This window comes from Cyprinus carpio, chromosome B6 (assembly GCF_018340385.1).
Source record: "Cyprinus carpio isolate SPL01 chromosome B6, ASM1834038v1, whole genome shotgun sequence".
Lineage (NCBI taxonomy): Eukaryota > Metazoa > Chordata > Actinopteri > Cypriniformes > Cyprinidae > Cyprinus > Cyprinus carpio.
In genome coordinates, this window is record NC_056602.1 from 4,159,461 (window position 1) to 4,186,286 (window position 26,826).

Sequence of the window (26,826 nt, forward strand, 5' to 3'; positions counted from 1 at the left end):
AAATCAAGTCTAAGTGTAGGCTAAATACAACAGCTTCACTGTTTACAACATATATTTAGCATATTCATATATATTTTGGCAATAGACACTATAAACTTTTTTTAATAACTAATTAAATCTTGTTTATATATGAAATATACTATCAAAATGCCCTTGAAAAAAATACTTATTGTGGCAAAAAATACTTAAAAACAAATAATGGTGTAAGTTGATAATACCTTTGCACTTTGATATATAAAATAACCTTAATACCGAATGATTATCATATTCTTATGTCATGAAATTACCATGGAACATGGTACTATCAGAAAAATATAGATATAATGCATATAATTGCATTAATAAATATAGATATAATGCATATAAATGCATATAATAAATATAGATATAATGCATATACATAATTGTAGTGGTATTATAATGCTACTATATATAAAAAAGTCATATTTATAGATATTTAGATACCAAGGTCAGCATAAAAAAGTCACTATTTTCAAAATACTGTACAATGTACTTTTTGTTATTTATACTTTATTTGGATCACAAAGAGTAAATGTAAACATTATACAAAGATCAAAGAAAAGTTCAACTGTAAAATTATTTGCAAAAGTATGAGTTACAGTCTATTTAAAATGACTTTTATCACGTTTTTCGTTTGTCTATAGTTTCCTGCTCTGTGTATTATCATTTATTTGCCACAAGAAGGCAGCACATCTACATTGTGACAAAGAAATGAAGCATTTGGAAGCATGTTGCACATATTTGACTTCCTGCAGGGAGCACCATTTGATTTCTGCTGTTTATCAGGAACTTTACATGGCAATATGCCCTCCAGTGGATAACATAAAATCAAACCCTAAATTAACATTTTGTACAATTTTACTGCTACTTTAATTAAGCCAGAAAATACTCCCGATTTATAATCTATATCTAATGTTTGGAGATTCAAAAAATATGTGTATATTTTATTGGCAGGGTATATGCAAATACACACAAACACATTTTGTTTTTTTATTTTTTTCTAATGCATTCATACACATAAAATGTGTGTTTATATTAAGTTTTTTAATTGAATAGAATAAACCATGTTTTAGTTTTTTATTATACTGATGATTTGGTTGTTCTATGTTTTGACTGTGGGCTAGATGAGGTCTAGACCTGTGCGCCACATAAGCACGAGCCCTCCACTTATAAACTAGAAATAAACCATGATTTCAGCGTATTTGCACCATTTTTCCCGTCTTCCCTTCCACTGCCACGTCATTCACCGCCGTCGAGACTCCGACGTGTCTGTCCACGAAACCGGCTGGTGGGACGGAGCGGGGATCATGGGGGGATCACAGAGCGTGGAAATTCCCGGAGGTGGTTCGGAGGGCTATCACGTTCTCAGAGTGAGTGTGTTTTTAGAGTGTGTCTCTTGGATTCTCCGTTTCACTCGTGCGGTACATCGCGAGTCGCTAGCGGCACACAGTTCAAATCGAGAACGGGGATGTGAGTGCGGCCTGTTAACCGTGGCTAAATGCTAATGTGGCTAAACGAAAATCTCTGCTGTTAAATGTAGATATAATGCATGGGAGTTTTCAGCATTTGACATGCAAAGACTGATACCCCTTAAAAAGCACATCTTCATTTATCCTACTGTACAGTGTGTGTGTTTTTTTCTGTAATTGTTGGATGGACGGACCGTTAAAGAAGCTACTACATGTCATGATCATGTTTAGTTTTATCTGTCATAACTCGAATTGGCCCAACTTTTGCAGTTTGCTTATGATCCACGTGAAACATGTAGGAAATGACATGCTGTTCCTACACGCATCTGATTTTGTAATAATTGGGTAAATAAATGCATGACTGCTCCCTTTAATGGTTGACATCTCAGTCAGGAATCTGATCTGAAACGTTAAGTGTCTGCTTCAAAAGCTTATTATTTCATGATCTATGATAAATGCCAGTTTATTATTTCATGGTCTATGATAAATGCCATTTTATTATTTCATGGTCTATGATAAATGCCATTTTATTATTTCATGGTCTATGATAAATGCCAGTTTATTATTTCATGGTCTATGATAAATGGAAGTTTATTATTTCATGATCTATGATAAATGGAAGTTTATTATTTCATGATCTATGATAAATGCCAGTTTAGAGGTTTGCTAGACGATTGTAATGTTTGTTTTTGGTTCTATCTGAGTGTTAAATGGTGTGTTTTTGTGTTCTGCAGGTGCAGGAGAATTCTCCCGGTCATAGAGCAGGTCTCGAGCCGTTCTTTGACTTCATTGTGTCCATCAACAACACCAGACTGGTAGGTTTGTTGCACATAGTGAGGGTCTTCTATCATGTATCTGCCATTCAGTGAGCCAATAAGCAAGCTCGATTTACTCTGCATGAACAGGTGTTAATAATTTCAATTGGAAAATCGGTTTATGTATTGAATAACTGTGTAATAATGACAATCTTGGGATAATACAGTGAGTTAAACTCATTATAAATGAAAATCTGACATTATCTAATGATTTAGAGACTCTAAACTGTAAAACTGACTGTTTTGACTCTAAAATCTGATTGGATGAACAACATTTGAAGCCATTGTAAAAACTGACACCTGGACCACATGCTTATAGTTACAGTAGAAATGTGTCAAACATACATGTTATTTTTGCTTTTTTCCCCCCATAAGAACAAGGATAATGACATGTTGAAAGACGTACTGAAGGCTAGTGTTGAAAAACCGGTGAAGATGCTGGTGTACAGCAGCAAAACCCTGGAGCTGCGGGAAGCTACTGTTACTCCCAGCAACATGTGGGGCGGTCAGGGTCTTCTGGGGGTCAGCATCCGCTTCTGCAGCTTTGAGGGAGCCAATGAGAACGTCTGGCATGTTTTGGTGAGTGAATGAAAGGGTGCTGAATGCAATCAGAGAAAGCTGAAGGCACGAGTTATTTACACTGCATATTTTGTATGGGTGGGGTGGCGTTTGATGAAAATAGCATGCTTGCTTTGAACTCATTTTGATTAACAGCTTATGGTCAGTTAGTTGTAATTCAGCAAAGTGTTCGAAAAGGGTGTGTTCTTGTAAAACAGACCGGTTGGTCGAGCTGTAAGATGAAATGCAAACCTCACATGAGTGTTTTTCATGCATAATTTACCTGTTTTTGTAGGAAGTGGAGCCAAATTCTCCAGCAGCATTAGCAGGTTTGAGACCACACACGGATTACATCATCGGAGCAGACACAGTCATGAACGAGGTTCGGTTCTCTCTTCATTTCCTACTCTTTTCGGATGTCTTGATCATTGTGTACAGACCTACGGAAATGTTCTAGAATTCTAGAGTGCATGTGGTTTTTTTTGGTTTTGGATAAATTGTCAAAGAATGTCACTCTCTGCAGCTCAAATATAGATTAAAATTATGGTTTGCAAACAAACACTTGTTTTTCAGACTCCACAGAAAATAGTTGAAATGACCAAAAAATGTTGTGGTCATTATCCATTAATAATATAAAAAACTGTTTTTAATCTTTAGCAGTGCATTAGAAATTTTATATTGTACACATTGTATTTTTGAATAAATGTTATGTTCACTTTATTTATTAATTTTATTTAAATAATTAATAAAAAATAAATAAATTAAGTTAGATTATGTTTTATTTAATCCATGAGCACAGATTTTCTTGAAAACGATGGCTTGCAATGCCAAAATAATTGCTTTGTAGTTTAACACAATGCTGGTGTTGAAAACAGCAGTAGTTATTGTTAACTTAAGTATTAAAAATAATTTTTGAAAAATTTGGCTGTGAGTAGTTATTGTTAACTTAAAGTCTAAAATGACTAAAACTTCAAATAAAAGTGTAAAAATCTAATAAAAATGACAAAATTACTGAAACAAACTAAAATTTAAATTAAATCTGAAAATATATTTTTTTAAAAATGCTAATTCAAAATATGAATAATTACTATAATAGAATGTTAATGATACTAAAATAAGAAGTCGTCTGTGTTAGCCAGCTCAATGATGTTTTGATGACAAATCAGCAGAATTTGTTACAATGAACATCACAAAGATCACAGAAAAGCAAATGTTTAAGTTGCAAAAAATGAGTTCCAATCATTGTGTAAAAATTTTAGTGGCACAGCAGCACTAACCCAAAAAGGCAAATGACTGCTTCATCAACTGGCCCAAAACTCTCTGATTTTTCATTTTGTGGGTGTTGTGCTCTTTCTCCAGTCAGAGGACTTGTTCTCATTGATAGAAACCCATGAGGGCAAAGGCCTGAAACTCTACGTCTACAACACAGACACGGACAACTGCAGAGAAGTGGTCATCACGCCCAACGGCGCCTGGGGTGGAGAGGGCAGGTGTGTGTGAAACTCTCTCGCTTTCTCTGCTTCCCGTCTCTGTGTGCATGTCCGACATGATTATTCTCCTTCCTTCAGTCTCGGCTGTGGTATCGGCTACGGTTACCTGCACAGAATCCCTACTCGGCCCTTCGAAGAGGGCAAGAAAATCAGCTTCCCCGGACACACCCCCAGTGAGCCCGCCAGCCCGCTGAAGGACGGCTTCACAGAGGTTAGCGTGTTTCACATGGTGTATTCTGATATATTTGGTCAGACGTTTGACTTCCGTGATGTTTTGCTTAGGTTCAGCTGTCTGCAGTAACTCCGCCCCCTGTGTCGCAGCCTGTTCCCACAGGGCTTGAGGACAGTCTGTCCGGCCTGTCACTCAGCTCTGCCCCGCCCTCAATACCCAGCGAGCTCCACACAGGTCCATTGTTTCTGCTTTTATTTTGTGCTTCATATTTTTCCTACATTGTGCATAATTCATGATATAATTAATTGTATTTAGTGCAAAATTTAAAATGATTTTCTTTTCTGGCAGGTGTTCCCACTGTCCCCCTGCTGCCCACTCAGGTGACCCCTGGGCTGGGTCCCCTTCCCATTGTCAACCCCTCCACCACCTTACCAGGTTAAGAACAAGCACCCATCTCTGTTTTTTTATTAAGTGAATGCTGTTCCACAGCAAGTATAATATTCAAATATTCATGTGGCTAAATGATTTTGATTTTGTGTCTTCAGGTTTGATGTCTTTACCGTCTGGCCTCCCTCCCCTGCCAAACCTGCCTAACCTCCCAAACCTCAATCTACCGTTACCGGACCTTAGCGCTGTATCGTTAGCTGGAATCAGTGGGTTACCTCCCACTACAGCAGGTACACACACCAAAACTATATTACAGCTTATTCTGACCAAGAGCTGCCCACTTAGACGGGGTTCCTGCTGCTCCTTAAAGGGTTAGTTCACCCAAAAGAGAAAATTCTGTTATTTACTTTCCCTCAAGTCGTTCCAACCCCTAAGACCTTTGTCCGTCTTCAGAACAGAAATCAAGATATTTTTGATGAAATCCAAGAGCTTTCTGGCCCTCCATAGAAATTCATAAAATTACGGTTGAACCACTGATGTCACAAGGACAATTTTAACTATGTTCTCAGTACCTTTTGTGCACCTTGATCATGGTAGGACCCTTGCTGTCTGTGGAGGATCAGAAATCAAAATATTTTTTAATATTAATATATTTTAATTACTTAAAAAAATTACATTAATTGAAATATAATAAATATTTTTCAGAATCAGTTTTTTTCTCATTTCATTTTTGAAAATACTAAAATAACTAAAACATTCCAAAAAAAACTATAGAGACATAATAAGGGAAAAACTAACCACAAAGTAATAAATATGACAAAGCACACTACAAATAAAATTCTTGAAACTGTACAATTAAAATTTTAAATAATGATAAATGTGTGATTCAACATATCACTTAAGTTGAGACATAGACCAATTTCATTACATATTAAATACATTTATCTCGATTATTTGAGTATATTATTTGCAGTTCCCATTTTGCTTATAAGCAGTGTTAAAACCTTGTTGATTGTGTGCTATGGCCTGTTTAATCAAGTAAAAGAATCTGAGATGTATGATTTATTTTGAGATCTATTGCGAATAGACGTATTGTATTAATTGTATTTGTGCAGTCTTAAAAAGCCTTAAATTAGATTTTAAAAATCCTGCAGAAACCCTGTGTGAAGTAACCAGGCATAGTTAAAAACCTGTTTTAATTTCTGTGACTTTATTAAAACGGCTGAATATTGATGTGATCTCTCTCTCTCTCTCTCTCTGTGCAGGTTTGCCTCCTCTCCCTCCTCTGAACCTGCCCGGCATCTCTGCTCTGCCCATGCACACTGTTCTCCCCTCAACACTTCCCAGCATGCCCGGGGTCACGCTGCCATCTTCCCTGGCACCATCTGACCACATCCCACCCGTCTCTTTAGCTGCCCAGCAAACTCCAGCGCTCATTCTGGATGCCACGCTCAACCCTGCAGTCAAAGACACGCCTTCAGAGAAGCCTGCTGCGATGGATGCTCAGGCGGCCCCAGAGTCCTCGTAACGGCCGGACCGGGGCCGGAGGGCATCCCTCCGTATGTCTCTCTCTCTCTCTCTTGTATTTATTCAGTACAAAAAGATTCCAGCGTGTGAACACGTACACAGAGATAAACACGGTTCTGTTGAGAGACGCCAGTGTCTGAGAATAATGTGCGTGTGGATGGACGGCTGATATTAAAAAATACATTAAAAAAAAACAGAGATGGCTGTATGTCTGGTTTGCGCTCTCCTCAGAATCGGTGCCGTCTCGTGCTTTTTCTTTCTGTATATCCTGTAATCAACTTTCAAATGTTAGTATAGCATTCCCTGTAATTATCAATTGCTATGTGATTTTACAATGTAATGTCTGACTTTTTTCTTTCTTTGCAATGTTCATTTCGAATGCTTCGACTTCCTCAGAAACAACTCTATTCATGGTCAGACTGGACTCTGGGCCTCTGTTTCTCTCTCTCTCTTTTCATGGTCAGACTCTCTGTATGATTGCTCTGTATTATAGGTGTGCGGTAACGGTGTTAGGAATGAGATTCAGGGCTGAATGTGCGCTTGTGCAGTTTGAAGATTGTGAAGGAGTCTCTTACTCAAACATACACAAGCAATAAACTACCCAGTTTTACACTAGGGCTGTCTCTGTCTCTTTAATTTGTGTTAAATATAAGTTACATAGGTTTTAATATAGTTTGCATGAAATCGCATTGCAGTTCCTTGCTTTTACCAGTCAAGCGATAAAGGATTTCAGTGGTCAGTGCTCATTTTTAGACAGCAGGTTGGATAAGGATGTATGTGGGCGTACAGTTAGAAGGTCATCACAAAATAAACCCATCGATGGCCCTCATATAAAGCAGAAATCTTTAACCACTGACTGCCACAACTGACATTTTAGAATCAAGTATTCTAGAAAACAGTAGAATAAATAGATAACACTTGTTTTACACATTTCACTTAATCCTTAAAAAATTAAATGTATATTATGAACAAGGATATTTTGAAGATGAAATCTGGTAGAATGTTTAATCAGGCAAGGAGTTATTGGTGCTGAAAATGACAACTATTGGCCAGTAAATCGGCTGGGTCAAAGTCATGTAGTCTTTTGGACTCAGTAGCTCAGATTTTTCTATACAAGGTATCTCTTTATACAACTTCATTTACAGCAACTGTAAGAGTTGCAATCTATAATCAAATCATTAAAATTCCGTAATTCTGGATCTTACAAAAACTGATTGTTCACTTTTTCCAGTTGTTCATTATATATATATATTTTTTCCAATTTATGTTAAATTAAAACATTTCCATGACTTTCCTGGTCTGGAAATCACACGTTTTACACTCTCAAGGTTCTTGGTTCTTAAATAAAAATCACAGTTGTTTGAGGGAACACATTAAAATAAGAAATATACATGCATCTTCATTTGTAGCTGTTTTAGTTTGTTTGCTCATCTTACATCATGTTAAGTCATCTTGTGGCCCCCTGGTTAAGAACCACTTTTGTACTTTAAGAATTTCTGGTAATAGACAAAAATAAAACAGGCATTTAAAGGCTGTTAGGAATAGCTATGTAACAATAGGGCTCCCACAGCCCTCAAAAACCTGGAATTATCAAATGTTTTAAAAACTCATGGAAATCATTTTGGTAACATCCTACATTTAAAAAGATAAATATACAGTTAAATGAAACCACAGACATTTCTATAGTGAATATTTGCCTACTTATGCTTAGCTTTAAAATAATTCATCAAAGTTTTTTTTCTCCATACTGTGTCCTATATAATTATCACTTGGCTGTGAAATACAGGCTGACTTTTGATTCTGTCCAGCAGGAGCCCTGAGAGCAAACAAATAACAACAGCTCTGCTAAGAAACGGTCCTAGAAATTAGGAGAAGAAAGCACATCTATCCAAATATTTTCAGAAATGTTTATTTCTCTTTTGGCTACATTCTCTACAATCGCAGCAGCACTTGGAGACGGATCACCATATGTTGAGCTGAAAACTGCTTCTGGGGTTGAAAGAGTATTTAGAGAGAGGAAACAACAAAAGCTGAGATTCGTCCCCTGAAAACAGACTCTGGAAGCTTCGAGCGTTCGATCGCCGTCCGGTCCACGTCGTTCGGAGATGCTGGCCTGACTCAGGCTCCGGGATCAGCGAGGGTTGCTAAGCAACATGACAGCACTGGGTCTGGGCATGAAGGGGTTAATGACCAAAGGCGGGGTCCGGCCCACCTTCCGTCTGTTCTGTCAATCATCGCTCACACACACACACACACACCTCATTCACAACAACAATGGAGGTTTATTCATGCTGTTTCCTGGTAAATCAAATTCATATTTGGTCTGAATCATAATCTCGAGTAAATCGCGAAACTAAAAGCAACGTCAGGGTGCAGCGAGGCGAAGATGCCGCATCAGACAACAAAAATCACTAACAAACTGAGAAAATATGAAACCCTGCACAGGCTGGATTCTTTAATGTACTCGTACGTGACGTTTGTTAGCTGCTGTAGGAGGTCTATTCTACTGAGATGAGTTTAAGAGTAATCCTCCTACATGCAGGACAAACAGCTGAATCTCATGAAACTGGTCAACAACATGTCCAGGTCATTTTCCACTCCAAAATCTAAAGAAATGAAGAACCCTATTTTATTTGGGTGAAAATTGCTCACTGTAATACAAAGAACACATATTGTATACGCACATAGTCTTTGTTATATTGCCTTTAACTCATGCTGATGTAAATAAAAAGTACTTTAGAAAGCACACACACACACACACACTATTTCCATTCCCCTCACAGAACACTGTGTGTGTGTGTGTGTGTGTGTGTGTGTGTGTGTGTGTGTGTGTGTGTGTGTGGACAAAAGACAATTTTCATGACTGTTAAACTATTACAGGGAATGAATTTTTTAAAACATATTTTTTTTTTTTATAATATATTTATACACATAAAATGGAAAAAAAAAAATCTATATTTACATCAGCATATATAGTGTATGTGTATGCATTTTATATATATATATATAAAATAGTGTGTGTGTGTATACTGATGTAAAATAAACATATACACACACACACACACATTCAAATACATATTTTTTATAAAACAATATAAAAATACTACATATTTTTTTTGTGTGTTTAACCATCATAAAAACTGAAAAAATCTGCTAAAATCTGTATTAAAAAAAAATAACAACAAAAAAAAAAACTTATTTCACGTAAATTAAGTAACTTTTTCCCCCTTGATTTTGGGGTGAAATGTGACCTGGACATTTTTGGTGAGATTCACCCATCCACATTTTGCAAATATTGAGCCCATTTAAACAAACTGACATACATGTTATGTTGAAGTAAAATAGACAGCATTTTTGTAACAAACACACCTTCAATCTGTGCCCAACACATGTTATGAACAGCCAACATATAACGCTGTGGCATAAAACATCCATTTACAGGCGCACGCGCGCACAATTTCTCTTACAGACACCGTTGTGTCACATTAAAACACTCATTCTTCTATTTCCACTCACACTACAATTAATAGTCTCTAAATTTCACACTTACACAAAACGAAACACCCCGTTACAGAGGCGTAGCTCAGGGAGGATATCAACAAGAAGCTAAAACGTTAGCGCGACCCTCCCAAATCTACTCCACAAAATGCCTTGTGTAAAAAACAAATATCCATTTTCAAATGGTTCTAGCTCTGACTGACATCTGGATCCACACAGGAAATGACATCAGCCATTCCTGCCCCAATATCAATGGCAGTCACTGTGGCCGCTGTGGGCGTGTCCTACAGCTGACATATATAGCTCCTCCCCCTTCCTGTCCACCCCGAGTTGATGAAGGGAGGGAACTCGCCATCAGAACCGTCAATCAAGATCGATCAGCCAATCAGTAGGATATGATTCCTGAAGAGGCGGGGCTTGCAGGAATGGCCTGCAAGTTCCCCGATGAATTGGATCGTCTCATGTGAGGAAGAAGGTACGAGTCGCTGCCCAGCTGGTGGACGTCAAAGCGATCCTCCTTCCTGTAAGCCAGACAGCGGCGGATAAACGCCTGCGGAGGACAAGAAGGAAAATCAGACCGTGGTTTCCACTAGTGGTCGACCGATATAATGAGTACATTTACATGCACGTTCATAAGTCGATTATGCCTAATAAGCCAAAAACGCACTTGATCATGTAAACGCAGTATCCCGTTTTCTTTTATTGGAGTAAGGTCATAACAGCATAAGCATAAACCTGTCGCAATAGGTATTTTTTTTGCCTCTTACTCTGATTTTGCACGGCATGTAAACGCAATAACCCACTTCCTGTCGGCTTATTGAAGCACGCTTGTGTGATACGTGACAGGAACGCATCATTAGTGTAGATTTAAGCGCATCTAGCAGTGTTAATTTTGGCAGGCATTTTTGATTTAGTCTTAGTCTTCTATCTTGAGATGAAAATGCTTAATAGTCTTAGTCACATTTTAGTCATTTGAGTCTTTCATGGATTTAGTCGACGAAAAGTCATTGCATTTTTGTCAACTTTTAGTCATTACTTTAAGTCAATAGGTTTAGCCAAACTGTAGTTACCAAAATTTATTTTGGTAGCTATTTTTATATGTAGTCTTTAAGCTAAAATAATCATTAATTCTTCTCTCTTTAGACCAAATCAATTAAGCTTATGAGAAATTTGAATAAATTATGACAATTTTCATTTTTGGGTGAACTATCCCTTTAAGTGAAAAAGGAGCAACTTATAAAAATATTAGTATTATATACAATTTTTTTTTTTTTTTAAGAAGCACAATATTGAAAAATACAACAGAGAAACAAATTAAACTCATTTTTGAGATACAGTAGGTTTTACTTAACATGTATACATTTATTTAACATCTTTTGTTGGTTAACATTAATGACAGATAGGTATTTAATTTGGAATGCTGTCCTTTTAAGACGGAAGGCATGCATGTAATACTGATACACGTTCAGTTTTCACCCACCTGTTAACGTTCACTAAATCCATAATCTACTGTATTTACGTGAGATACTCTACACGATAAACATTTGGACTGCTGTGTGTATTTGAGCGTTGAGAACTGATCGCGCACTGTATATGAGAACTGAGGAAGTGGAGCGTGCGCGCGCGAGAGAACCCTTCTATCAGCACGATTCCGCCTACCCCGCCTTCACTAACTTTAAGTTAATCGACAACGAATTGTGACTCCCGGGAAAAACGGGACGTCTGGTTACCTTATCCCTACCCTTTCGGGTGCTGAAGCCATTGTTTCAGATCGCTAGTTCGCGTTTTATTAGTCTATCCATCCACTGCGGCTGCTATACTGACTAGATATTCAAACGCCCCTTATCCGATCGCAATCCAATGACAGGGACACACATTTTGAAGGACAATAGCCTATAGGATGCATTTTGAATGTCCGGTAGTCCTCAAATAACATCATAGTCCAGTCTCATCTAGTTAACGAAGACGCGGCATAAATTTTGTCATAATTTCGTCATCAGATATTATTTTTAGCTCGTCAACGTCTCATCTTAGTCACAGAAAAAATGTTCGTTAACAAATATTTTTCGTCGTCGTCTTCGTTAACGAAATTAACACTGGCATCTAGACCGAGCAAACGTCTTGCAGTAAAGAAAGAAGGAAATATATCACAAAATCAGACTTTTTCATGACTCGGAAAATTAGAAAAATGTGTTCTCATCTCGTGTAGCAGAAGTAGAAGTGGTTCAGTCACAACGCTGCGTTTATAACTGCATGAGAGGATAATATACGAGCTGTAAATTTCCCGACATGTTGCAAGCTTAATTTAACATCACAACTGGCATACTCTGAGTCAGATACACAAATGATTATATTTTGACGTCACTACAGGCGTTGTCAGGTTACTGATGTGCATGATAAACGTGCTCATTGTCAAAGCTGATATATCGGCCGATATTTGGCATTTTTCCAAATACTGGCATTGGGCGAAAAGTTTTTCTGCTTGCCCCATGTGATCGAGGTGGGACTTTTATTTTGACAGCACTGAACATTCTGTCTCTTGTTTGCTGTCGTCATTTAAAAGTTCTAATACTGATAGAAGTCTGTCCATGAATCGTGGAATGAGCCCAGGGGGGGGGGGGGGTTCTTCAATGTTGAAAACTAAACATTATATAACCAAACAAAATAATATGTAATTTACTTAATATAAAATACACTTAAATAATATAAAATAGTAAATTAATAGGCCAATTTACTTGAGTTTCTGACTAAATGTTTTAATGTTATGAGTATTTAAAAATATTTAAATGAATCATGTAAAAAAAAAAAATACTTGAAATAAACGAATGAACGAACCTCTTCAATGAATGATTCAGACGTCAAATAGCAAAATTTTCAAAAAGTCATTGGTTGCCACTTAATGGCATAACGTAACATAATATTTGAAGCGTAACATTAGTTCCAAAGATCAATTACGCATTTTGATCGCTGTGGGCGTGTCCTACAGCTGACATATATAGCTCCTCCCCCTTGCTCTCCAACCAGAAGGGATGAAGGGAGGGAACTTCAACATTTCCCATCAACATCAGAGTCTATATCAGGACTATTAAATTTTATCCCAATACTTTTGTTACTATTTAATGTTTGCGATACAGAAATGTATCCTACTGTAGACTGTTTCATAGCTTACATGATGAGCGCTGCTCATTTATACGCATGCCTCAAACTGACCTTGGCCTCGTTGCTCGCCACAGGTTTGGCAGGAAACTGCACCTCGGTGGCTTTCAAGATGGTGTTCTCTTGAAGGATGTCTTGCTGGGATTGATTGTGGCCAAAGGGCTACAGAACAACAAAAGATTCATTGTCAGTAGCTGTGTGTGGCTGTAGTTAGAGAGAGGTTTCTAAATTTGCCTCACCTTCCGTCCATACAGGCACTGGAAGAAAATAACGCCCACAGACCACACGTCTACTTTATTAGAGATCTTTGGAGGCTCTTTACCAACGACAAAACACTCAGGTGGCAGATACCTGAAACATCAGAACAATTAGTTTTCATTAGAACATTTAACCCTGTAAAGCCCTGTACATACAGGCTCTGTTTACACCTGCTGTTAAGATGCGTTTGGTCGATCGGATCACAAGCAGACGAGGAAGACACATTCCCGTTCACACCTGGTGTTTTAATTCATCACTTCTGTCCACTTTCAACAACTTCTCTCATGATTTCTTTTGAGGGGAGGGTCTATGGGCCAGAGTATGTGGGCTTTTTCTGATCTAATATTATGAAATAAGCTTGAATGCTGTTTTTTTGTTTTGTTTCCCACCACCCCAAAGCTATTTTTGATTGATTGATGTTTTTGGTTAATTCTGCTATTTTTATAAGTTTAAATTGATGTGTGGGTTATTATAAACATAAGTCACCTATCATTTGTCAGCAAATCCTTTACATTTTACCAGTATTCATAACAGAATAAGATAATATAAGTGGCTATAAAATTATAGTACAGATTATATTTACAGTTAAACAATAAAACACTATATATAATAGCATTCGTTATAAACACAACACTTTAAATTAATGGTCCTTGTCATTTTTATTATCAAAAAATATCATTTTTGGTCGTAGAGATAGGAGTAAGACAGCATTTTAAATTGTAAATATGTATGTATACTCACAATAAGAACAAAACTATGCCTTTGTAAAATAAACAGGATATGCTTTCAGCCGTCTGTTTCCTTAAATTTGTGGTGCAGCCATAAAAATGAAACAAAATGAAACATTTGGAAAAAATTTAAACTTTTTTTTTAAATTAATTAGTTATTTATCTGAAACACTTCATGTAAGCCTATTTATTTATATCTATCTTATGTAATTTCATTCTGTTTTTGTCCTTTTCCTCCTGTAGAAGAGTTTAGTGGCTGTTCAAGTGCATTCAACGACATGAGCGTCCACACTACGAGCGCAATACGATCAAATTCATTTTTTTGACTACCTCTGGAAGTGGTCAAAAGCGGACAAGCTCAGAACATTTTAGACACCGTTCTCACTTGTCTTTAGCATTGTCCACTTGTGATCAGATCGACAAAAATGCATCTTAATACAAGGTGTAAACAGGGCCATAAGTGGTTTTTTTTTTGTCAAGTTTCCTGACTAAAGTGTGTAAGTCATATAGAGAAATGTATGATGCCATTTTGTCCTTTTTGAAGCTTTAGAGCATAGAAATATTCTTACATTTCAGATTCCGCAATTAAAATGTGTTTGTAAAGGGTTGAACACTGAAGTAATGTTCTGTAGTGCACTGAACTGACCAGTAGGTTCCGGCTCCCTGCGATGTCAGGTCCATCCCGTCCACTCCGTAGCTGTCGTCATCCATGATTTTAGACAGGCCAAAGTCTGTGATCTTTATCTCCCCACATGCTGTTCCATCCACCAACAGGATATTTCCTGAGCAACCAAAAACACACTTCCTGTACAATCTGTGTGACAAATAACCACCAACCATCTTTAAAGAAAAAAGAAAAAAGCATTTCTGCACCAATTAAATGTGCTACATGAATTCCACTAGTGAATGATACAGCAGTTAAAAGAACAGTTGAGCCAAAAAAGAACATTTTGCACAAGATGTAGATGAATTTGTTTCTTAATGGGAACAGATTTGGAGAAATGTAGCATTGCATCACTTGCTCACCATTGGATGCTCTGCAGTGAATGGGTGCCGAACAGCTGATAAAAGGCAGAGGTTTAAAGTTTAAAATGTCTGAACAATGGATTGTTTTTTGTTTTTTTGTTTTTTTACAAATATGCAGCTTGTCACCTGACAAGACATTCATTAATGGACTGGAGTGGTGTGGATTATTGTGATATTTTTTTATCATATCTGTCTGGACTCTTATTCTGACGGCACCCATTCACTGCAGAGCATCCATTGCTGAGCAAGTGATGGAATGCAATGAACTCATCTGCAACTTATCTTCACAGGTTGAGTACATTTTCAATATTTTGGTGAACTATTCCTTTATCGTGCGTGTTGCATTCACCTGGTTTCAGGTCGTAGTGGATGATGGGCGGTTTGATCTCATTGAGGTATCGGAGGGCGTTGACTATCTGCATGACGATGGAGCGACCCTCTTTCTCAGACATCAGCTTGTGTTGCTTCAGATAGAAATCGAGATCATTCCCCTCACAGAACTCGAGAACAGTGCAGAATCTAGAATGGAAACACATGAAGTCAATATCTGTACGGTTGCGAAAACTAGGACTGGTTTAGCAGAACAGAAGACTTACGTGTCAGTGTCCAGGGAAAAGTAGTCGTAGAGTTTGACTATTCTGGGATGGTCCAGTTGCTTGTGGATTCTATATTCTCTACAGGCATGTCTGGAGCGGACAAAACAACAAATGAGCACGGCCATAAAAGAAAGTGGGAGAGACAGAAAGGGAAAAAGAGATGGCCAACATACTTGTGGTAGTTCTCCTTCTTCTCCTCTCTCCAGTTCTTGTTGAGCTGGTGGATCTTCACAGCAGCGTATCGCTGCTCAAACAGGTCAAATGCCTTCACACAACAACATAAACAGGTTAAACAAGCCACAGTTTCTCACAAAATAAACTCAGTGAAATATAAGCTTAGAATAATAGTTGATCTCTATGGCTGTCTGTATATATGTGTCCTTTTTTCTTATTAACAGTTGTAAAATCATCCCTTTTTTGGTCTTTCTAGCTGTTGTTGTTGTTTTTGTACTGTTCTGTGTTGCTTTAATGTCAATAAAAATATAATATACAATATATATATATAAATATACATATATAAATAAAATACCTTATAAACTTCACTGAAACCTCCTCTTCCCAGCAAGTGTAAGAGAAGATACCTTTCATTTAGAGTTGGATGGTCTTTAAACCTATAAACACAAATCGAGTGCAATTATTCCATTTCAAAAGAATCATAATGTTGCAGACAGCAAAGAAAACTAAAGGAAGAAAAAAATCAGTTAAAATACTCCAATTACTGTAATGTTTTCCAATTACAGTTTATCCCTGGATGCCCTTTAAGAATTTCACAAGACCTCCACAAACCATATTTAAGATTTAAATATTTAAATATAATAAGAAGTGGGCGTGGCTTACTGAGAACTGTCCTCATTGTTGATTCTTTTAAGTTCTCGAATGTGCAGATTCCTCACACGCTCCAACCGCTCCAGCTCCGCCTGGATCTCTGCCTCCTCCTGAACACACACACACACACACACGTGAGCACATACTAACACACTCATGTATGAATGGCAGATTCCACGAAAAGGACAAAAAGACTATTTGAAACAGCATTTCTGCACGACTGCTTATGCACGAAGCACTAATGCTCCACGCTACTCCCTTTTACCCATCTTACCCTAATGCACACGAGAGTTGTGTGTTTATATAGAGACTAACCTTTTTGAGATGACCCAGTCTCAGTTTGAAGATTTCTTCCTGCTCGTGATATTCTGCCACAGTCAGCCTGCACATTCCATACAGAAGCATTTCAATAACATTGTGCGTTTCTGAAGCATTTTTGAAGAGAACATTGCAGAAAAACTATTTAAATCACAGCCTTTGGTGTTCTATAGATCACACATCCTTCTATAACGATCTTAAAGTGATGAATTGTGCAGCCCCGGTCTATATTTATCCTAACTGTCTCATTTTAATAGCATTAGAAGTCAAAGGGAAGTCTCTATTTGGAAAGGAAGTAAACGAATGTATTTGTGCATGTTAATGTCTCACAGTATAGGCAGGCTGGGTTTGAGGAAGGGGTCGTTGTCGGCTCCATTGACGGCTTTGGTCTTTCTCTGTTTGGACTCATTGGGGGTCGGGCTCTGGGAGGAAGGTGTGCTGGGAGGTTTGCGCTTCGCTAGAAGTTTCCGCTGCCTCTCGATCTCTTCCCTCTGCTGGTTTATCCACTCCTGCTGCCTGTTAACACAGAAAAATATAAATAACAACATATGCAAATGCAGAATAGAAAGGACTTGCCCTACTATTATTTACAATGGAAGTGATCTACACTGCATTCAAAGTTACCCACACTTTTTCTGACATATGTAATAAAGTTTATGCTGCCGTACCAGATCAAGGTTATTATAGTTAACTAAAAAAAAAAAAAAAAAAAAAAACCTTTTTGTTACTTTAAAATAAAATAAAATAAAATATAAAATAAAATACATCAAGTTAATTTTTTTTTTATTTGGTTTATCTTGATGTGATACACACATACAAAAACCTAACCAAAATAACAAAAACACTATCTAAAATTGCTAAAAATGTACCTAAAATTCAAATGAAAACGGATTCAAAACAAATTCTAAATATTCGTAAAAATTATAACAGTGTATTTATAGTTAAATTATAACTGTGTCTGGTTGTTTTTATATCAATGTTTGTGATGGTGTTTACATCAATGTTTGTACAAAAATTATATATTTAATTAATTTTTTTATAATATAATATAAATATATTTAATTATAATATAAATTTCTGTAAATTATAGATAACCTTAATGCTTCATGTCACATTGCATGAGCAGCACCAGGGTTTACTAAACTAAAACCATAAAAACACATTTTAGTTCCTTTAAATAAATAAACGTCAACTGGAAAAAAAAAATAATAATAACTGAAATAAACATAAAAATCCCTGTTACTATTCCATTTGAGCTAGCTGCCAAGGCAACATTTCTCATTTTGATTTACTAATACAAAACTGAAAAATATATTTTTTTTTTTTTACAAAAAAACAAATTTAACTAAAACTTAACTAAAATTAAAATGAAAATATAAAAATAAAAACTAATTCAAAATAATAAAAACTAAAGTAGTATCTCAGTGATACAGAGCAGAACATGGGCACCCTGGTTAAGTAGTGAAGATTGCAATTGTAAAATGATGCTATTGTATGAAAGTAGATTTTTGCACTTTTTCTAGTACCGTTCAAAACCAGCTTTAGTGTGTGTCTGTATGAGCCTCTTACTTGACCAGGTTCTGGAAGGCATATCCATCTGTCCACTGTTCAGTGTAGGACGCTCCGCGCCGGACGGTGGTGAAATGCCCCAGACGCAGCCGGTCCTGCATGCTCTCCCCCCCTCTCACCCGGCAGGACTGCTTCTCTTGAGTGCTCTAGTGAGACGATAACACACTCGAGAGTCACTCAACCACCCCTGAGACATGCCAGCATATCAAACACAGCTCACCTTCTCAATGAGCAGTTTTTTTTACTCATCGTATTTGAAGTGCATTTGTTCAGACGCTCCTTGAAACGTTCCAGCAGCTTCTGCTGCTCATCTATCTGTCTGCGGAGGTCACAGTTCGCCTGGGGAGAAAACATTAAAACCACTCAATGTCTGAACGAAAAATGCCACAAAGAAGAAAAACTAAAGGACAGGTGACACTCACCCTGAGTAGATCATCTATTCTGCCCTCCTTCTTCTCAAGGTCAAGATTCTTATTGCTCTCAAGTGCAGCCAGTTTCAACCGTGTCAAATCCGTCTAAAGGCAGAGAAGGAAAGAGAGTTAAACGTGGAGAGAAGGCAAATAACAATATCCATGACGGCATCGGTGATCACCAGATATACAGTCAACAGTGCATCAGATACAGTAGCAGTGGGCTTATTTAACAACGTCAGAGCATGTAGTACATATAAGGGTCAGTTTGTGCAGTGCATGTTTAATAATGTAAATGTGTGCATGCAGTGCATATATAAATTCTGTTCCAACAGTGTCAGAGTATTAAACAGTGGCAGAGCATGCAGTGCAAATGTTATAGCAGCAGTAATAGTGTCAGTGCACGTTTTGCAGTTTAACGTGCACGTTTAAACTATCACTCTGCAGTGCTAATTTTGATGTGACAGTGTCATAGTGTACAGTGCACATATGTAACACCATTAGAGTGCGAGAGCATATTTAACAGTGCAAGTGCATGCAGTGCACATACACACCAGCAGCAGCAATCACAGTGCTAATTTAACACAGTCATTGTACGTTCTGCAGTGTCCGTATGCAATGCATAATTTAAAAAGGCATATTTTTTACATTTAACATGTAGCATTCCTGTAAAACTGTTCATTGTACAGTGATCATTTTGCTGTAACAGTGTCATAGTGTACAGTATGCATGTGTAATAGCATCAGGGTGTAAGAGCAAAAATATTTAACAGTGCCAGAGCATGCAGTTCACACAATAAACAGTGGCAGTGTATGCAATGCTTATTTAATAGTGTCAGCGTGCAGTGAATGTGTGTGCAGTGCATGTTTTGTAGTGTCAGTGTGCAGTGCATGTTTTGTAGTGTCAGTGTGCAGTGCATGTTTTGCAGTGTCAGGGTACAGTGCATGTTATCCAGTGTCAGTGTATAAGGCACTTTTTGCAGTGTCAGAGCATGCAATACACACACTCAGTGTCAGAGTGTAGATGTTTAACTGAGTCAGTGTGCAATGCAAATAAAAGCACACACTGCACATTTATCAGAGCGCTGCATACTGACACGTGACGTTTAACAGAATCAGAGAGAAGAGTACGCGATGCAAGTATTACCTGGACACTTCTGCTGCTCAGCTGTTTGGATTCATCGTGTGATCCATGAAACACAGGCTGGGGGTGAGGAGCTGTTCTGTCTGACCTGAAAGAGTGCAAAAACAGCAACGTTACAAAAAACTAAACATCACTGGCTCCTTACATGATATTTCAAATCTCAAAGATCAGCACTTACGATAGAGCCGGGTGCAGAGTGAGAGTTCTGTGGTGAGCGCAGGACCGGAGGAAGCCCCCTGACTGGACTGGATCCGTTTCCTCCCTGGAACTTCAGGAAGGAGATATGCTCAGTTTTTTTAACCCCTTAACTGTCACTCACATGTTTGAACATAGACTTGAAAGTGCACTTTCCAAACTAAAATTTTTATAATTCATGAACAAAAACATTTTATAACATGATATTGATGTACCATTTTCGTGGTAATAACAATGTCTGATTTAAAATGGGGTTTTAAAGGATGAATTTTGAGATTTTACATTTTCAGTTGATGTATCATTTCTGATTATTTCTCAAGTGTGGATAGAGAAAAAAGGCAACGAACAAAAGACTTTTTTTTGACAAGGTCAGAACTCCTGTTTTGATGTAGATTTTTGAGGGTGCACTCTTGTCATAAATTAATCTATTACTTTTCCTCCATAATTTTTCACAAAAAACATTGGTAAAATATCTATTTAGGAATCTTAGACCTTTCCAACGATACATAGTTTGTCATGATTAGATAAGGATTTAGTGAAGTTAACGTAGGTGTCCCGTATACGGGACGGGGTGACAGTTAACAGGTTAAACAGCACCACACAACATACAAACAGGATGTGACGTCATCACAATGTTACTAACGACGCTCCAGCGATTTCACAACTCTACAAGTCAAAACATCTACTGAAGCGAGCAGCCATTAGAAGATGAAAAAGCAGCATTACTCTGACTAAAAGCTCTCTGACACATGACTGACATTTAATACAGAGCTGACTAAATGCAGAGTCATCCACACAAAGCTTCACTTACATCAAAATAATCGCTGATCTTGGGCCCTCGGCCGGAAGTCTTTCCTGAGAGGTTAAAAATAAATAAATAAATAAATAAAATATATATATGCCAAATATTGTCTGACCCTAATAAACCATACATCAATGGAAAGCTTATTTATTCAGCTTGTATAAATCTCAATTTTGGAAAATTTACACTTATACTTAACGTTACCTTGGCTGCTCTCTGACTGGTTGTCAACCTTCCTCTTTTTTCCTTTTTTTTTTTTGTTTTCCTTTTTTTTTTTTTTTTCTGGACAAAAAAAAAAAAAAAAAATCCTCTTTTTTTTTTTTTTTTTTCCACCGCGGTAGTGCTTCTTCTCCTGGAGTCTTGGGAAAACGGGAAAAAGCGTGACTTTTCTATTCAATCAAAACTTTTGTTCACTAAATCAACAGTAAATGCTTTAGCTAAGCTCCAAGCTGAATTGAGGCCTCAAAAGGAGCTGGAAAGTTTCACCAATGAGGCTTCCAGGACTGCATTTGTACAAAACAATCATTTACCCATGAATGTCATTCCAAAACCGTTAAGAGGAGGCCTTTTTTATTAATATGCCTGCATGGCCATGTTTTCAGTGTTAAGGAAAGTGAATATGATATATGGTGCTGACAAGCTCCAAAATGACACAAAAATGCTCAATCAAACTTCCACAAAAGTGATTCATAAGAGTTTTTTGCCCTTAGAAGACATAGGATACATCTTTTGTGGAAGGAAGAGACCTAAATTTAAGTTGTTATTTCACCTGAAAAATCTCCGCTCTCTCTGGTACACAGTGCTTGCAACCATTTATGCAAATGTCACACTTTTGACATCAACATTCCGCTACATCCATTACACACATAATAAACTCTTCATAACTCACAATGGGACCAGTTTAATGATTCATATTCTGTCATGTTCCATCCTCAGGAAAGTCGTACAGCAACCAAGGTAATAAAACACAAAAAAATGCTTCCTTTTGTGTCCATGTAGAAAACTTATGGTCTTATGGATTGGAACATTATTACATTTTTTGTTTTTGAGAAATCATTCCTATTCAAAATAAGATAAAAATAATGTCAAACTCACGGAATATGCAGGGCGATCCGCATCCTTTTTCATTTCTCGTCAGAGTTTCTTTACACAACCCCCCAAAAAAAAAACACACATTTTAGGACACAGACACAGCAACGTAAAACACATTTTAGACACAGACAGCACTTCAATAAATTTGTTGATGAAATTATTTTGAATGAGTAATAATGATCACCCTCAGACTCCTTTGTCACTAGATGACCCCACACCCCCAGGCTGCACCAAAACTCTGACTGAAAACATTTCGTTAATTGTTCAAACCCTAAAATAGAAAGATCACAGCAGGTTTGAGTGAGAGTGCCCAATAGAACCTCAAATATATATGCTATCACTGGTAAACTAAACAAAAAGCAACATTAACATGAGTATAGTGTCACCGGCACAGGTTTTCATCTGTATGAGAGTGTTATGTGTGAAATATGGTTATAAAGCAATAGCCTCCGATTTAAAAACTTCAGAAGGAAAAAAACTGGCATTAGGAGTAAAGTTTAGTTCCATTTCTTTCTGTAAATAGTTTTTAAAACTGAGCATTTTAAGTGAATTAATCCCTACTCCACTAAAGAATTAATTCCCTACTCTCATTCAATGATAAATGAAAAAGGTTCACAAAGTCCATGAATGAAAAACGTTTTAACATATTTAAGTAAATTTAGCTTTTCAATACATTTCATTAAAATTGATGCGTAAGAAAATGAGCACATTTTTAATGAAAAATGTAAACATTTAGTGTGGAAAGATAATTGTATACTATACTATATTTCACAACTTACATTAAACATTTTGTTTATTTTACTTTGATTATGGTTTTTATGTTTCTTTTTAAGTTTTAAATACAATTTATCCATTTTAGAGTCATTTTAAATTAAATAATTTATGATTTCGTATTTTTTCATTTTAGTCTGTTTATTGTGGTAATTGTGCTGTCAACCATGTTGGTACCCAAATGAGTGGTCTGAACGTATTTGCACAGCGCTTATTTTTTTGGTCACTCATGCACACCTGCGGACCACTTATGTGCACCCCTGTACACTAGGGATGTAACGATTAACCGCGAGCCAGTTGAAAATCGATTCAAATATGTGATGATCCAAATCTGTTGAGATGCTAAACAAAATCCACCGATTCCATTTAGGGTTTAGGAGTTTATATTAAATGTATGTTCTGAGGGGGAAACTTACAGTCTTTAGAAAAGTTTAGATGGTATTTTTTCTTTTCATCTTGCCTCTGTATAATGCATATTAAAGTTCATAAGTGCAGCGCTGCTTTGTTTACCAGCGGAAACCAAGGAAACGCTTTTAAGCTCCAAACTGCTGACAGAGAGTGAATCTGCGGCTCGTTTCAGCTCTCGTCTGCTGTTTCTGTTTCATGCAATTTTTTTATGCATAGTTTTTCAAACAAAACTGAAGTCAAATCGTTCTGTTTTTGCATCAAATTTCGAAACTATACAATCTAACTTTGATTAAAAACTGCTCATGTTGCATGTATGCAGCATCTTTGTTTGGATCATGATTAAAATGCAGTGGTTGCCTCTAATTTTAAATGGAAAGAGCAAAGACAAAGCCTTATTTTGTTTATATGAAAATATTTATTTTATGTTATTTATTTGATTTGGGGCTTGTTTTAAAATTTAGTTTTGTTATTTACATTCTATTTAAATGTTGTTATTTAGCAGAGCAATAATATGCAAGTGCTATATTAGTATATTATTATAGTTTTATATTTCAATTTCACAAAGAAACGTGCAGCATTTTGTCCAAGCAATAAAAGGACACATTTAATTTATCATTTGTCTTAAATCTCATTTTGTAAAAAAAAAAAATCATGAATCGAATCGTGATTTGAGTGAATCGTTACATCCCTACTGTAAACAGACATATATTTCAATCAAAATAAATCAAAAATAATATAATAATTAAATATAAGTAATAATAAATAATAAATACAATGAAATATAATCCAAAATGCACACAAACTAAGCATATGTGCATGTGTGTTTGCACGCGTGTGCATTACTTTAGGTCCTCCACTCGCGCTCAAGCTTCAAAAAGCTTGTTGCCCCCTCCCCCGTGCTTCCTCCTGTGTTTCCACTAACATGCTCCGATGAAACGTGCCTCCAAAAGCTCCTGCCGGCGCGGATCCAGAGAATGCAGTTCATCCATACCTACAGACACACACACGATCACACGTCACACAGGTACACAGAGCTGAGGTTCGGGAGGGGTGTGATCACGCTGACGCACCCTCCTGGAATCCTAAGAGACCATCCAGTCATTGTTTTCTGATCCTATGCCACCCTTAAAGAGCCAGAAGATCAAAACCTACTCATATTACTGGTTTAAAGACAAAGGACTTTAACAACGATATGTGTACAAGAAGATGTGCTTCGCAGATCTGACCATCCGCATTTTTTCCATCTGCTCTTTTATCCATTTTCATTTTTCACAGCGAACTTCAACACAGCTTCTTCCTGCTGGAGTGAGGATTACAAACAGGAAGTACTTTGAGACGTTTCCTGCTCATTATCAGCTGATGCCACTGACAGCATAGCTCCATCACCTTATTTTAGCCTCAGTAAACATTGACAACACCATTTACAATTTTACATAAAAATGTAATGTTTTAAGTAAATACAATGTGTGTTTCCTCATATGACTGTGACTTCAATATTACAGATAACACTAGACTACCATAAATACACCGCTGTTCAAAAAATTGGGGTCAGTGAGAGTTTTTTTTTATTTTAATAAATTAATACTTTCATCAAGAATGCATTAAATTGATCAAAAGTGACAGTAAAGACATTTACAATGCTACAAAAGATTTCTATTTCAAATGATCGCCGTTCATCATGTTTGTACAAAAATATGAAAATATTGATAATAATCATAAATACTTCTTGAGCAGCAAATCAGCATATTATAATAATTTCTGAAGGATCATGTGACACTGAAGACTGGAGTAATTCAGCTATGATCACATGACTAAACTAAATTTTATAATATATTCACATTATTGCATTTCTAACCAAATAAATGCAGCCTTGATGAGCATAAGAGACTTATAAGACCAGCCCTAAGCTTTTGAATGGTACTGTAAATTTTGTGCAAATCTGCTAAGAATGCTGATTAAATAGTTTAAGAATTACATGTTTGGTTAACTATTCCGTCCATGTTTGACATGATCTGCCAGAAGACAGAATTCATCATCATCATCATAGCAGCAGCCGTTTCTTCAGCAGCACGTGAGACTAATAATACAGTATCAGCAGCCGATAAGAACAACGTGAATCATCATCATAAAACCTGCCTAAAGAAATCATCTGGTCTTCAAACTCCATTACAGTAACTAGACAAAACAGCTCAGCTTCACTTGTGCTTTCCAGCCGTAAACACCGGCGCAGCGGATGCGTCCGACACCACTGCCATGATAATACTCGTGCCAGAAAGAGCTCCAAGCCAAAGAGATCCCAAGATGGTTGATGGGTGGAAAATGATGAAGGTTAACAGGGCAGGAAGAGCACAGCTGCCCAGATAAAGGACACAGATGATAAATCAAACCACTGGGAATGAGTAAACATAAACCTAAGGCCACATCTGCTTTGGCAAATAACCCGAGCAGCAAAGAAAACAGCGCTGGGCTAAATAAGACACCTCCCGGACATGTAGAAGGTGGAGTGGAAATGACCACGAAACACATAAGCCACATCCTAGTTTGTGCACTGATGCACAGGTAAGCAATCAAGAGATCACTAAATATTATAAAACAATAATGATCCAACTTCCTATAGACAATGAATACATTGAATACCCTACTTTTATATTATAACATTTCCTTCATGCACCATGCCTGAACCATGTGCATTTTTACAGCTGCTTTTATATCTGATGTTGATTTCATTTTAATAAATAAAATGCATAATTGCTTAACTTGAAAATTTCAGTAACTCAATCAATTGAAATAGTTGAAAATCAATTCCTGGGGTAAATATTAACGCTAAATCTTACATTTATAAATTATTATTTAAAAAAACAAACAATTACGAAAAACACTGTGAACTTAAAATACCTGTTTTCCATTTGAAAATACTTTAAAACGCAATTTATTCCTGTGACGCAAAGCTGAATTTCTCCAGTCTTCAGCATCAAACGATCCTTCAGAAATCATTTAAATATGCTAAGATTAAGAAACTTATTTTATTACTATCAATGCTGAAAACAGTTGAGCTGCGTCATATTTTTGCAGAAATCAATGCAATTTTTCTAAGGATTCTTGGATATACTATTTTAAATAAACACTTTTTTGTGTGAATGCAAAAAAGCATAAGCAGGTGAAAGGTTCCACTCTTTCAAAACATTGATAAAAATTTAAGTCAGAGCCTGCCATTACATGGCTGAGAACTTATTCTCGGACATGAGAATCTGAGAGATGCATTACAGACGCATGTTTGCAGCACATATTAACACAGACTGGTCCGAGTCTCGGGAGGATATGATAGACATCACAGGAAACAACCCATGCAACTTAGGTTCATCAAAAGCAAACGAAACCTTATGACATAAATAATGCATTTCAATCAGATGTGTATCAGATGGTCTTATGCGTCAAGGTTCAAAAGATGCAACACCTCTCCAACAAATGCATATTATTTTTTGTGAAATAATTAATACACAACCACACCAATTTATGTGTCTCCAAAATGTGACATGCCTACCTAGAAAACATTTCTAAGCTGCTGCATTTCACACTGATAAATAAACACAGA

The 26,826-nt window shown here is 36.8% G+C and overlaps 1 protein-coding gene and 1 pseudogene across 1 annotated transcript; one reads left to right on the plus strand and one right to left on the minus strand.

The window, feature by feature from the left end:
• The first annotated feature begins 1,286 nt into the window (after positions 1-1,286).
• gorasp2 (golgi reassembly stacking protein 2) lies at positions 1,287-6,633 on the plus strand. The gene is made up of 10 exons (XM_042725365.1): positions 1,287-1,391; positions 2,225-2,305; positions 2,681-2,884; positions 3,159-3,245; positions 4,223-4,353; positions 4,432-4,564; positions 4,636-4,759; positions 4,874-4,960; positions 5,071-5,202; positions 6,178-6,633. The coding sequence occupies exons 1-10, from the start codon at positions 1,329-1,331 to the stop codon at positions 6,438-6,440; spliced, it is 1,305 nt and encodes a 434-aa protein (XP_042581299.1). The 5' UTR covers positions 1,287-1,328; the 3' UTR covers positions 6,441-6,633.
• A 2,908-nt stretch (positions 6,634-9,541) lies between these two features.
• On the minus strand, positions 9,542-24,225 carry LOC109105142 (annotated as a pseudogene).
• Between the last annotated feature and the right edge of the window lie 2,601 nt (positions 24,226-26,826).